At 37.1% G+C, this 15,112-nt stretch overlaps 1 protein-coding gene across 2 annotated transcripts in view; it reads right to left on the reverse strand.

Moving 5' to 3' along the window:
- myocd (myocardin) overlaps positions 1–15,112 on the reverse strand; it is a 120,581-nt gene that overhangs the window by 19,466 nt on the left and 86,003 nt on the right. The window contains exons 1-5 of one of the 2 annotated variants that reach the window (XM_059531708.1): positions 11,470–11,633; positions 6,123–6,188; positions 3,448–3,503; positions 1,126–1,201; positions 584–748 (exon numbers count right to left, since the gene is read on the reverse strand). In XM_059531708.1, coding sequence (XP_059387691.1) covers positions 584–748; positions 1,126–1,201; positions 3,448–3,503; positions 6,123–6,188; positions 11,470–11,524 — 418 coding nt within the window. In that variant the 5' untranslated portion in view covers positions 11,525–11,633. Of the gene's footprint in view, positions 1–583; positions 749–1,125; positions 1,202–3,447; positions 3,504–6,122; positions 6,189–11,469; positions 11,634–15,112 lie in introns of those variants that run through there. The other variant, XM_059531707.1, reaches the window with a different exon arrangement.

Genomic DNA, 15,112 nt, shown 5'->3' on the forward strand with positions numbered 1-15,112 from the left:
ATTTCTTTATTTTTTTCTTCGATACTATGGAAGTGAATGGCTACCGTCGACTATTTGGTTCCATGCAATTTCTTTATTTTTTTCTTCGATACTATGGAAGTGAATGGCTACTGTCGACTGTTTGGTTCCATGCAATTTCTTTATTTTTTTCTTCGATACTATGGAAGTGAATGGCTACTGTCGACTGTTTGGTTCCATGCAATTTCTTTTTTTTTCTTCCATACTATGAAAGTCAATGGCTACCTTCGATTGTTTGGTTTCAAAAAACCAAACCCCCCCCCAACCACGCCAAACTACAGAGGTCAATGGCTACCGTTGTTTTATTACCCACATTCTTTAAAATATCATCCTTCGTGTTCAACAGAAAAAAAGAAATTCATACAGGAATATGCACACAAAATTCTGTTGAGTAAATAATGAGAGAATTTTCGTTTTTGGGTGATGTCTACCTTTAAGAATGGTTAGATGTTTGCACTGGAAAACAAGACACAAATACTGGAGGAAGAACTTCATTTTTCGCAGTGTAGCAGTGGTTAGTGCAGACCATTTTGTGAAATAAACGAGCTGTGCTTTGCTCTGATACCTTTCATAGCTACTTCTTTAACAGTGGAATCGACAGGAATGATGTTCTTCTCCACCAGCTCCAGCGGGCCAGGTCTGAGAGCGATTCTCTCATTCAGGTTGTCGGCCAATCTGGCTCGCTTCAGTTTGGTCTGTGAGTCGAGCGCGGGACCTTCGGCGGTGGATTCTGCAGTAAACACACTATTAATCCAGCACAGCAGCTCTTCAGACAAACACACACACACACACACACATGATGCAGCGCCGAGAACAAGAGTTATCATGACAAAAGCCGTGCAGCTGACAACATGATACACTCACAGCATGTATCAAATCTATGTTATAATGTTATCTGAATCATTCTGTGTGTATGTACGCTGTAAAAATAATTATTCAAAGCTGTAAATAAAACAAACATAACTGGAGCTTGTTTTACAGGAAAATACTATTCAATTCAATGTGTTTCTTCATATTTCTTTGTAATTATTTGTGAAAAACCGAAAAGGGAAAATTGTTTCGGCATAATGTACTGATTTTTTAAAAACATTTTTTTAAAGCTCTTACCTTGTAGAATATGCATGTTGACAAGCTCTGATTTCTCTGGTCGACTTCTGATTTTATGCTTTAAATAATCTCCAGTCTGCAACATCAAATATTATAAAACAGTAAAAATAACGAGTTGGATTTTCTTAAGTTTCTTAACTGATGAACTTTGCATCATTCTTGACCTTGACCAGAAATTGAATTAGTTTGATGATGTGTACTGTATGATCCTGTACCCACTAAATTACTAAAAGAGCTGTTACCTGTAGCCGAAGAACCGCTTCTCAATATCATTAACTCGTCGTTATCTTTAGGTCACGTCCCAAAACCATTCAAGCTGGCGGTTATCAAGCCTCTTATTAAGAAACCAAAACTAGATCCTAGTGTACTGGCAAATTATAGGCCTATTTCAAATCTTCCATTTATGTCTAAAATTTTTGAAAAAGTTGTGTCTGCTCAATTGAGCACCTTCCTGCATAAAAATGATCTGTATGAAGAATTTGACCTGCTTCTTGCGTCAGATCAAGGCTGCATCTCATTTCTAGTCTTACTTGATCTTAGCGCTGCGTTCGACACCATAGATCATGACATACTCATAGATCGATTACAAAACTATACAGGTATTCAAGGGCAGGCTCTAAAATGGTTTAGATCCTACCTGTCCGATCGCTACCATTTTGTTTACTTAAATGGGGTGTCATCTCATTTATCATCAGTAAAATATGGAGTGCCACAAGGATCCGTCCTAGGTCCCCTTCTATTTTCAATATACATGTTGCCCCTTGGTAATATTATTAGAAAATACAGAATTAGCTTCCACTGTTATGCTGATGATACTCAGCTATATATCTCAACGAGACCAGATGAAACCCAATTATCTAAGCTAACAGAGTGTGTTAAAAATGTAAAAGATTGGATGACAAATAATTTTCTCCAATTAAATTCGGATAAGACAGAGATATTAATTATTGGACCAAAAAACACCACACAGAATCTTGTAGATTACAATCTGCAACTAGACGGATGCACTGTTACTTCCTCTACAGTCAGAAATCTGGGTGTTATATTAGACAGCAATTTGTCTTTTGAAAATCATATTTCCAATGTTACAAAAACTGCATTCTTCCATCTTAGAAACATTGCCAAGCTACGAAACATGTTATCTGTTTCTGATGCAGAAAAGCTAGTTCATGCATTCATGACCTCTAGACTGGACTATTGTAATGCATTTCTAGGTGGTTGTCCTGCTGCTTCAATAAACAAGCTACAGGTAGTCCAAAATGCAGCGGCTAGAGTCCTTACGAGGTCAAGAAAATATGATCATATTACCCCAATTTTACAGTCTCTGCACTGGCTACCTATTAAGTTCCGTATCAGTTACAAATTATCATTCCTTACCTATAAGGCCCTAAATGGTTTAGCTCCTGCGTACCTAACTAGCCTTCTACCACGTTACAACCCATCACGCACCCTAAGGTCACAAAACGCTGGACTTTTGGTAGTTCCTAGGATAGCAAAGTCCACTAAAGGAGGTAGAGCTTTTTCACATTTGGCTCCCAAACTCTGGAATAGCCTTCCTGATAATGTTTGGGGTTCAGACACACTCTCTCTGTTTAAATCTAGATTAAAAACGCATCTCTTTCGCCAAGCATTCGAATAATGTATCTCTTAAATTGTGAGTGTAGTTGCATCTGCATTTTTATTCTTTAGCTTGGGTTAAACTAATTTTACTTTGTTGGATCAGCAGCTATGCTAATGATGTCTCTATTTTGTTTCTATGTTTTGCCACGGGATTTACATCCCGTGGTAACTAGGATTTACACAAGCTCCAGTCTGGATCCAGAACACCTGAGAAGAGATGATGCTGACCCTCAGAGGACCCCAGATGATGCTAACCCTGAATCAACAAACAGAACTAACAAATATTGCTACATGTGTGACTGCATCATATAATTACTATTAATTAATAATATTGATAGTTCATCATCTAGCTGACTATGTCTTGTATTATTATTATTTTTTTTATTTTTCTAAAATCCTGTCAAACGTGCACAAACTACTAGCTACTACTAAATATTGTAGAAACATAATTTTCTGTAAAGTTGCTTTGTAACGATTTGCATGTAAAGAGCGCTATATAAATAAACTTGAATTGAATTGAATTGAATGTGTCATTATTTCATTATTGATTCTGTTATTTTCCTGTTTCTCATATTCTCTGATTTGACTGTAATCAAATCTGTTTTTAATAATTGAATATTTTTCAATAAGTGTTGATGGTGAGTGGTGCGTGACTTTGGTTGTGAAGGATTCTTTGCTATATCTTTGTTTGGTTCTTCTAACCTTGGATCGCTCAAGACTTTTCCTCTGTTCGTGGAACGCAGCCGGACTCTTCAAGGCTGGAAAAACAAATGAGAAACGGAGTAAATGTGATGGTTTATCTGTGAACACACTGTCAATGAATCTTACATAAATCATCTCTCCCAGCATCTGATCTGGCCCGTGTTTCTCTGCTAAAGCTGAATTATAGTCCTGAATCAAACGTCTGACTGATACAGACACAACTTATTTTAGTGCTGCTTGCTAAACATCGCTATTAAAGTTGTTTTCGGAGTGAAACTAAATCACAAACATTTCATTAAAGTCCAAAATATCACCAATAAGCAACAACCTACGACACTAGCATTATAAGTGTTGACAGAGATGAGCATGTTTTCTTCAAAAAAAGTAAAAATGCATGATTGTTTGGTTGTTGATCAGCACAGCTGTTGGGTAATCTGAGGTCGGACATTAATATTCAACGCATGGCTGACTTGTGTTATGTTATTGGAAACATTTATAGGGTTTTCTACAGAAGTTCTGCTCAGGTGCGTCTCAAGATCTCACTGCATACTAGAATTGAACATTAACCGACCACAGATGATTCAGACAACGGAAGAACATTTCAAAATTAAAGCACACAAAAAGGTATACAGGCCACATTTCTTACAAAATATAATTTTTACAAAACATTTTGCAATCCATCACTCTTTCTGCATCACATTAATCTGTTCTGTGTCAGACATCCACTGCAAAAAATTAGAGGCAATAAGAAATGAAAAATACCAGCCATTATATTTAAATTTATATATAATTTATTGACATATTCCCTAAAAACAATTCTTAATATATTGAGCAATTTTACATCTCAAGTAAATTTAACCGAAAAAGAAAATTCAGTTTATTGTCCCAGTTGTTCTAAATAAATAACAAAAAAATAAATAAATAAAATAAAAAATAATTCCATGATTTGTTAGTTGAATGCATACCATGGCACGTATGCACTGAATAATATTTTATCTACATGCATTACAATATGTACTATTTAATTCACATGTAAAATGATTTTGATGTGTAGGACTAGCTCACAGGCTTTACTTTCTGCCTCTGTCAGTCTAAAATCTATAACTTTTTGTTTCAGTGGTTCCAGTATAATGACATTACTGCAGAAGTCAGATGAGAGAGGCTGTGAAGAGAAGCGGCTCCTCAGACACATGCCTGACCGTCTAATGAAGAGCAGATGTGCTCTGAGAAATGTACACACACTGCATATGAGCAAAACCACAGCGAAGATTGAAATATCACCTCCTCTGAAGAATGCAACCAATTGGATAATTCCAGCCTTTGAAAAGTAAGGTGCATTCTGATTTATGACAGAGCTCTAGCTCTTAGCATTAGATCTTCTGCTTTCTGCTGGATGTTCTCCTCATGAAATACTGCCAAGCGTTAATAAAACAAACACTAGAACAATTGTCATAAGTCACACGGAATAAAACATGACACACGAGCAGGCAGTAAAAAGCAATGAAAACATGCATTTTATAAACACCTTTTCTATGCTTTCCCACATGTGTCAAAGATCAGCACCTATTTAAATGCTTAAAAAAAAGAAGAAAAAACTGAGTTTATCTGAGTTTGCCGACCTGTTGTCTGCTGTAAAAAGATAAACAGCCATTGAAGGGTTTTTTTTAGGAGCTCAGACTCGGTCAGTCACAGATCTGTGGTTTATCTCCAGCAGACCTGCTGAAATCCAGACTCCAGCGGCTGAATCAACAGACCGGTCATCAGTTCAATTAAAACACCTGATTGCAAGCAAAATGAATAGAGATACTGGTATATTTATGAAACGTAAATCTAAAGTTTACGGTACACTGGGTAAGGCTGCTTTTTTTTTACACACATATATATATCTTTATGTGTTTAGCTATGAATCATATTACAATAATTTAAATATATATGCATACATAAAATGACTTGAAAGTCGCTCCTCTGTGATGCCTGAATTAAATTAATTTCTATATTTTGAAATCATGATGATGAAAGAGGATGAATTTAAATGATTAAATTCGTAAAAAGTGAGTAGTTTTCCATTAAAAAAAAAACAGGAAATGATGTCATGGAGTCAAGCACCTTTCAAAACAAATGTGATTCAGGCTGTAAAATGCATAAATGCATGCATAAATTATTTTCAATTATTTATGCATGCATAAAATAAATAAAACCAAAGCAAACAAACAAATCAATAAAAAAAAGAATGAAAATTATGAATGAAAAAATAAACAATGGTATAGAAGTTGCTGAAAACCATATGAACTGAACATTTTTATTTATTTATTCATTTTACTATGCTCACACTTGTGTGTTATCGCTTAAAAAACTACTAAAAAAGCCTTGAAACTGAAGCATGAAGAATGTCCTTGATCTCATTTTCAGGTTATAAAGCGAAGCTGCTTTGCCTGGTCATCTGTTTATTATCGTTCCTCTCAGCCGTTTGAACGGGCAGATAAACTCTGAGAGCGTTCTGTGCCCAGTGTGTGTGTGTGTGTGTGCCAGATCCAGCTGTGTGAACGGGGCTTTTCTATGTAAATGTTAACAGGTGTGAGTGCTTGACTGTATAGTGCAGATCTTACGGTGCCACGAAAGCGCTTCGGTCATTTGTCAGGTACCCATAATGCAGTTTGAGTGCTGGTGTTACTCACGAGGCATGATGCCCTGGTCAGCGAGCTGCTCTCGTGTCCTCCTCTGCTGGAGTCTCAGCTGCAGGACTGTGGGTGGAGGAGGAAACAGATAATGACTCATCATGAGTGAAACTGGACAAATCAGACAGCAATCTGTGTCCGGAGCAGGAACACATCATCCCGTACGGACGGGCGGATGATGCGCGCACACACACACACACACACACACACACACACACACACACACACACACACACACACACACACACACACACACACATTAATGGGCCACCTCTTACGTTTATGAGCACCTCCCTCCTCTCAGACTTCAGGAGGACCACACACTGAAGGAAGATTTGTTTAAAGCCAGGAGCTGTGTTTATCATAGACCTACATCCTGTTTTAAGAAATATTTGTGGGTCTGTTGCTTCATTTTTGTCTTTGTTTTGTGTGGTGTGTCTCTCATCACAGCAATCTACCCTGTCACAGCACGAGTCTCCATGTATTACGTCTGTGTACAATCTACTGTATGTAAGACTAAGAAGAATAAGGGGGAAAAAATGGCTTTGCTTCTTTATAAATTACGTTTTACCAGACATTTAGCTCAACAGCAATGGGACATTCGGTTGTTTGTATCACTCTGAATGTGTTTGCGTGTTCCAGACAGATGTTAGTAGAAGCATTAGTGTTGACAATGTTTCAGTCACTCTGATTTGTTCAAAACATTGATTCATTCAGGAACAAAACCAATAATTGCATTTAAGGAAGAGTGGTTGAATCACTCACTCACTCCCTCACTCACCCAGGTCTTAAAAATGCCAAAGCACAGTGCCCTTAAAGCACACAAAATCCAGACTCTAGAGCGCTATTCGAGGAAAAACAAAGTGTTGCACGTGTTATTGGTGCAAAGATGTGGTGATATTTATTTTGTACAACATTTGCAACTGCTTTTTTATCACTTAATCACCACAAATTGAATTGTATCATGATATAGGGACTACTGAACAGACAGTTGATTTTAAAATGTTAATTTTTTTAAATAAAAACAAATCTAAATCTAACACTATTCGTATATCTCACAACCAATTCGAAAGTATTTAACGAGGTGGCTAATTAGTACGATTTTGTACTATCAGTATAGACCCCAGTGATGTGTAGGTTTAGGGACGGGGTTACGTGAAGGGCATTTGTACAAATTCATACAAATTGTGCAACTCGTAAAATATGTACGATTTAGCACAAAACATTTGAATTTGTATGAATGAGGTCGTACAAATTTGTACGAATTAGCCACCTCATAGAATATTAAGGAATTGCTGTGAGATCGGACTGGTCCCATCAGGTAATGAAAAGTTTGACACACACTTGTGGTCTACATCCTTACTTTAACACATGGCCCAAATATAGAAAATATGTCATATTAGTGGTCAACTGGTCAAGCTGGTCAAGTGGGGATATTTGGACAGTAGACAACTGTCTTTATGAGCAAGACATTGAATCATTCATTCAAGTGATTTGTTCAAAACACTGATTCCAACGATTTTGTTACTTTGTACATTTATCATTACAGCTGTGTTGTGGACTCTGCTATACATGTGCTTAATACTGAGACCAATTTTTAGAGCTATATCATTATCTTTATAGTTATCATCCTTGATGTGAACAGGCCTTAAGTTTCTTTATGAGTAAGTCATTTAATCATTAAATTCTAAAGCATTGATTAATTAAGAAACAACTAATCTTCTTGATAAGCGAATTAATGAGTCATTCATTCAAGCGATTTGTTCAAAACACTGAATTATTCAGGAACAAAACAAGTTACCATCTTTATGAGAGTCATTGAATCACTCACTCAAGCAATTCATCCAATCACTGTGTGTGTTGATTGTATTTACGACACATCTGGAACTATTTTCATTGACGGGGGAAAAATAAACAAAGTAAATGGCAATATTGTGTCTAAAAATGTAAGTTACTCAGTGATGTTTACTGAACTGTATAACAGCAACATCACACTCACAGCATTCTTGCTCGCGAGATATTATTGAAATATGTGTGGACATGCAACAGTTCTTGTTCTTGTCAAAGTTCACTGTATCGTCCATTCGTTCTTCCATTTATCATCGCAATCAATCAACCAGCTGCATAATTGTGTTGTCGACAAAAGCAGGCGGACTGACTGATGGCTGCGTGTTCGTAGTTCTGAGATCATGCATCAACTATCTGCATACATCTGTTTTTGTTTAGGTCATACAACCTGTGCTTCTGTGTCCAGTGCCAGCAACTGTCATGCACTGCAAGTATGTGGACAAACAAGAGAAATCTAATGATGTCGAGCTCTGGCACACCTACACAACCTCGCACGCACAAATAACACTGCCAGCTCTCGCATGATCGCTGATATGAACTGAGACAAGCAGTGCCAGTCTGCTTTTGGCGGATGGAAGGAACCTCAATCTGGACCAATCTAGATCAAACTTTTAATGCTGTTTGTTCGCTATAAGAACCGTCTCTGGACCTCACGTTTGCCTTCCAGAAACAGGTTAGTTTATAAAAGCCCAAGGTGGAAAAATGCCTTCTGGCAACATGACACATTTTAGCGGGGCAAAACGAAAGCACCAGACCCATGATTGCCCTCAGTGATTGCCCTCAATAAGAATTATCACAGCTTTGCAGACAAACTGGATCACATAACCCTCCACAATCAAAACCAGATGATCTGACTCAATAGCACAAAAATAGCTGCAGCCGTTGTCTTCAAGGCACATACCTGCAAAAACAACTTGTACCCTGTATAATTTGCCCTAATGAGAACAATTACGTATTAATTATGCAATTGCACAATACACATGCTACGTTAGAATATCCCCATTTAAACTCTTAGTGTACACACTTTGTCTTGTTTGGTTTGTGTAAGTCTATTAAACTCAAAAGTCATGAGTTGCATGACAAATGCCCTGAACTTTGACGTTAACTGCATTGCCTGTAAATAGCAAGGCTGTAATCTTGACATGACACAGGCAGCCGTGACACATGCACATTCAGACAGACTCTGAGGCACATGGTGACACATCTCAAGCACACCGTAGAGTTCAGACATGAAGCACTTTATATGCACTAAAAATAAAGGTTCTTCATTGGCATCTGTGGTTCCTTGAAGAACATTTAACAGTCATGGAGCAAGGTTCTTTATAGTGGGAAAAAGTTCTTTAGATTTAAATATTTTCACACTAGGAAAAAAAAATGTTTTTTTTTAAGAACTGACCTTTTTGGGACCTTTATTTTTAAGAGTGTGTAACCTTTCCATTTCATAAAACATTCTTTTAAGTGGGAATTTTTTTTCTTTATTTAAGAACAGTTCACTGAAAGGTTCTTTTTGGAACAAAAATGGTTCTTCTATGGCAAACCTCCAATTTCAAAAATGCAAACACTAAATAGTTATGTGTTGATCAGGGTCTCTGAAGGTCATAATGTTAATCTTCTGTAAGTGAGGACTGATTCTAAGGTATGTTGGGAGATTCGAGCACAAACGCTTTTGTGTTTTCATGCATGCACAAACAAAGAACAAACAGGAACCAGCCATGGCTCTTTAACTTCTACCTGGCATGTTCTGTTTTCATCCCAATGGCACGTCAAAATATTTATCAAAGTCATTGTTTAGACCCTTTTAATTTGAGGAAATAACCCATTAATGTACAGTCAGACCCTTTCTAGCATGAGAAACTTCATATTTTACTGGAACCAATTATTTCCCAGATTTCTCAATTTTTTGTAATTTCCCATCTGCATGAGCAGTTCATTGCTATTTAGAATTTTCAAAAGCAACCCTTTAAATGTTTTCCCCCCATTTACATTACTGTAACCCAGTATCGTTTACATTCATATTTAAATGTTTACACACATAAATTGTATTAATATGCCAATTTGATCTCAATAGAACATTTGAAGAAAAGTGTTTGACCTATCATTTACTATAACAGCCAGGCAATATTATTATGAATATTTTTGTTATTATTATTAATTTTTTTTTTTTTTTGACTAAATACCACCACAGCACACTTTGGGCAGGTTATCAGAAGCTCTTACTATGTGTATGTTAATAAAAACATCTATTGCCACCCAAAAACATTAATAGCCTTTAGATGCCTGTGAACTTTAACAAGATAAATGTGTCTGTAAATCTCTGTAAAAGCCTAGTGACAACATTTCAGACCTCGACCTCAGATGCACGAGTATAGAAAGCATTTAAACGGGTTATGTAATCTCATGGCCGCCCATGTCCTGTTGAAGAACGCCAAACACGTCCACAGGGAACATATGGTATGATTCCTATCAGAACAGCTCAATCACACACACACACACACACACACACACACTCGCTCGCTGAACAGCCAACACACACAGCTACAAACCTCACATCTGTGCTGCATCAGAGAGCTAATGTGTGCTGTTCACAACACGCCAATGTTTAAGTTTTCCCATCATGCCACTGTGTGGAACAGCCTTACATCTCCACTTCCCTTGAGTATAGAGCTCATTTCCCTTCGCTGAAGGAAGAGCTCAATTTTGTCTGTAATTTTGAGCAGTAAGCCATCGCTGTTCCAAACCAGAGCCTACTGTGAAATCAAACGCAGCGTTCGAGAGGAAAGCTATAAGCTAAAGTTTGTCTGCTGGGCCATAAATCTTGATAGTTGGCCAACAGAAGCAAAGAAGATCTTCAGAGACTCTGACACTGTGGTTCTTCAGTAACACTTTCATCAGAAAGATGGCAGCATTGTTCACAGTACATGTTACACTGAACGTCTTCAGTAGATGAACCGAGACAGAGAAAGAGTTCGAAAGCAACACAAAGAGTAGATAGTAGTAAACAATACAAGTGTGAAGTAATTCAAAATCCAGATGTAAGAGTTTGTGTTTACACTGGATGATTTTCTTCCCCAGTATTTTTGTATTGTTTTCTAATAAAAATACCTAAACGTTCTTAAAATGAAGATATATTCATATATAAACAAATATGATAAAAAAATGTCAAATGATATGAATGATATGAATGTTTAGATAATTGTACTGGAAAACAAGACGAAAATACTAAGAATATCATGGTTTTGCACAGGTTAAGTTGTACCTGATGACCTTTGACCCTTTTATCAAAGCACTTGAGGCTTTTGGAAGCAGTGAGGCTAAAAGTGTATGCGACGACCAACAAGTACAAAACGAAACAAGCTTCATATTCCAAAGTAAAGTGTATGTAACAAACTTACAAACCTTCTGTGAATTGTAAGTACTAATCATGCATTGGGAAATAAACAAAGCTTCCTAAGTAGTTTTCTTAAACGCATTTCTTTTGGAGGTGAAACAAAGATCTCACCTGATTTAAACTTGCTGCGAATCAGAATGGAATGTTCAGATCCCAGTAGAGTCATTGTGTTCCAGTGTCAAAGCATCAAGTGCGTCGCTTCAGCCTCTAACAGCACACACTATCCGCATGCAGTCACGCGCTCAAGCGCTTTGGTCCCATGCAGAACTGATTCTCCGCTCCATGAGAGAGAAACTGATATGCAGCTCTGCTGGGAGGGTTTTAAAGCTGAGGAGGCTCGACTGAGTCCCACCTCCTTCAGCTCACACACACACACACACACAGACATAGGCACAAACAAACCCTGAGCAATCCCAAATTAACATGTGGTCGTAATTAGTAGCAGAATGATTCTCATTTGAAGTGTGGGAGACATTAATACTTTGATTCCCAAATGATCTGTTAAGTGTGGCAACATGTTGCCAATCGCTCAGTCGATACATTTTATCTTATCTGTAGTGTTGGATTCTCCATTCGGAAGACAAGCAGCCCTTCCTCCGGCTCCTACAGGCTGTCAAAACATTGGTCAGGGCTTCACTGTGTCTCCAGCCTGCATTAAAGAAGTGCTGGCACTGCAGCTCTGCTCTTGGAGAGGCTTTTGTGCAATTAGCTGTAAGAACATCTAGGATCGTGTGATGTGGCATTGTGTGGTTTGAGCAGGCTTTTCAAATCAGTTTAATCAAAAGTGTACAAATATGGATTTAAAAATAGATGTTGAGCTGCAGGGCTTTCATGGCAGTACCCATTCGTTCCCCTCATTTACTGCGTGATGCATTCATCTGCTGCTAATCTGACTGATGACCGCGTGTCGCCACAACATCACAAACTCAAGAAGATCTCTTCAGAGAGTTTCCCACATAAAGTCACGTTTGCATTATGTAAAGTCACAATGTAAGAAATACAAAATTACTATAAATAAAGTTGCTCTGCGAGATTTAGTTATCTTGTGAGATATGAAGCTGGAATTTGTGAAAAATAGTCACGATTTATAGTCACACTGCGAGATATAGATTTTCTTTTGCAAGAAATATTCAACACAGCAAAAACATAAAATAAATAAATAAAAAAGTCACATTGTGAGATATAGTGATGGAATTGTGAGAAATACAAACAGAGGCCAGATACAGTTCAAGAAACAGTCGTAACTGCAAGATATAAAGTTACGTTTTAAGATATAAAGCTGCAACAAGAAAAAAGGTTCTTTGTGAAGTCACACTGTGAGGTTTAAAGTCATAATTGTATGGTATAAAATCACTATTGCGAGAATTCTTGACATTTGCAAAAATAAAGTTGCAATTGAGCAAAATATAGTCATATTTAAAATAAATTTGTATTACACATTTTTAGTTATAATGTCAAAAGTGAAATTAAAAAGATTTAGAGAAAAATAAAATTCTCAAGAAACAAAGTTGTAATGGATTTCAGTAGACCTCAATTGTGACAAATAAGGTCACAATTAAAAGAAAAATCTGCTTTGTGAGATTTAAGGCCACTTGAGATATATAGTCAAAATGGGAGGCATAAAATCCCTAATGCATTATTATTATTATTATTATTTCTCACAAGGTCACATTATAAGATATAAAGTTAAATTGTGAGGTAAAATATTGTAATTGTGAGATTAGTAACACTGTGAGAAATAGATTTGGGATTGTGAGAAAACTAAATAGTTATAGACAGATACAAAGCCACAGTTACAATAAACACTAATATGTGTCATGATTGCAAGATTGAGATTTAAAGAATTAAAACAACAGCACAAATGTATTCTAGGAGAACCATTTGAGATGAAACTGTGATGAAACTCCTCCTGTCCAGAGACCCAACGCAACATGGCCTCACGTCTTCAAGTACTTCAGCTGGAGTTTAAGCAAAGCAAATGGCTCGCTAATGGCACCAGAATCGGTCCGGTCCCTCTGCCACACGTAGTCGAGCGTGCTCCAGTATACAAGCCAGCTCAAATATTTACATTAGGACATCTTGAGTTGTGAACCGGCTATTTTTCTCTGGAAGAGCGTCTGGCCGCACACGTTTCCCCATGACTGGAGTTTGGATGGCTTAATTAGCAGGTGAAAGTACTTAAAGGCAGGGTGCGACCCAGAGTTTGACAGTGAACACAGAGCATCCCTGTGAATTCCTGCGAGGGTCACTGAGCCCCGTCCTAATCCTCCCTGTAATTGGGCTCTGAGTCTGCGGTGTGACATCTTACATCTGACACCTCCGGCTCATGATATGTGGCTGTATACAGTAACACGCACACACATGTACTTTAACGGGGCATCCGTCTTAACATGAGCGCAGGAATGCGACGTTTTCTTCACTGGATCCAGCATTACAAAACATATTGGATTCATCAGAATCATTATCTCTCAGCATGTGTTTATTGGCGTCCTGAACGGGTTTTTTTTTTTCTTTTCTTTTTTTTGTGAAAAGAAAATCACAAAACATTCTACACAAGATCTAATATAAATGATGTCTTAGTCTTTGTATAATTTAATGTGTTTAGAAGTCAAAAACATCATTCATCAGTTTCCAGTGAAAACATTTCTACACTTTGAATGAATGCATAACTCTTCTGGTTCTTTTTGGGGAACATTTAAAGTGGAATGAAAAAAAAAAAAACTGAAGTGAAATCAAATTCAAATTACAGTGAAGGTTTTTGTCAGCAGATAGTCTGCGCTTTGATTAATACACGTGTCCAGGGACCTATTTGTGTCATTTGTTATTCATGTCTTTTAACTGCTGCTGCATTTCCAAATGCCAGGACTTGTCCGATTTGAGACGTTATGAAATACTTTTTAAAACAATGCTTTACAATAATTATATAATATGCTCCGTCTGAATTGTTTTGAGCTGGAGTTCTGTGAGGGATCGTCCAGCTCTTGGCTGCGTCTCAGACGAGGGTCCCGCAAGCAGACAGACGGGGTCCCGACTGGAGCCAGTGAGGCCAGAGCAGGAGGAGGACGAGCGGAGGACAGGACAAACAGAGAGACACATGGGCTTAGAAAAACATGATTGGGACTGATAGAAAATGGACATACAGAGAAAGTCTGGGATCACGAAAAAAAAATAATAATGTAAAAAGATTTGAAATATTATATATTTATTTGATCTTATAATAAAAATAATATTAATTAATAATATTAATATAAAGTCAAATAATAATAATGATATTCAGCAAATTAATATTAAATATTACATTTGAATAACTGACTTTCAATATGGACATTTGAACACCACTGAATGTACATATTTTATGCCGTTTGTGTGTGTGTGTTTTATGAACAAACTACATATTTAAATGTATATATGAGCAATAACACAGTAGCAATGTGATATGGCTGTATATCAGCACAGCTGTGATTCGGCCATACTGTAGGTTACCACAGCATGCTAATATACAGCCATATTGCATGACTACGAGTGTGATATTGCATTTATACAACAATTAAACAGCACAAGTATGTAAATAAAAAAAGAGACAACAACAGAGTGTCTTTAAAAACCCTATTTTGTGTAGAACTACTTTCTTGCACCAAGGATTCAAATCTCAGTTTGACAGTTTAAAGGGGTTGGTCATATGATGCGATTAAAAATGTTTCTTTCTCTTTGGAGTGTTACAAGCTCTTGGTGCATGAAGAAGATCTGTTAAGTT

This window comes from Carassius carassius, chromosome 40 (assembly GCF_963082965.1).
Source record: "Carassius carassius chromosome 40, fCarCar2.1, whole genome shotgun sequence".
NCBI classification, from domain to species: Eukaryota; Metazoa; Chordata; class Actinopteri; order Cypriniformes; family Cyprinidae; genus Carassius; species Carassius carassius.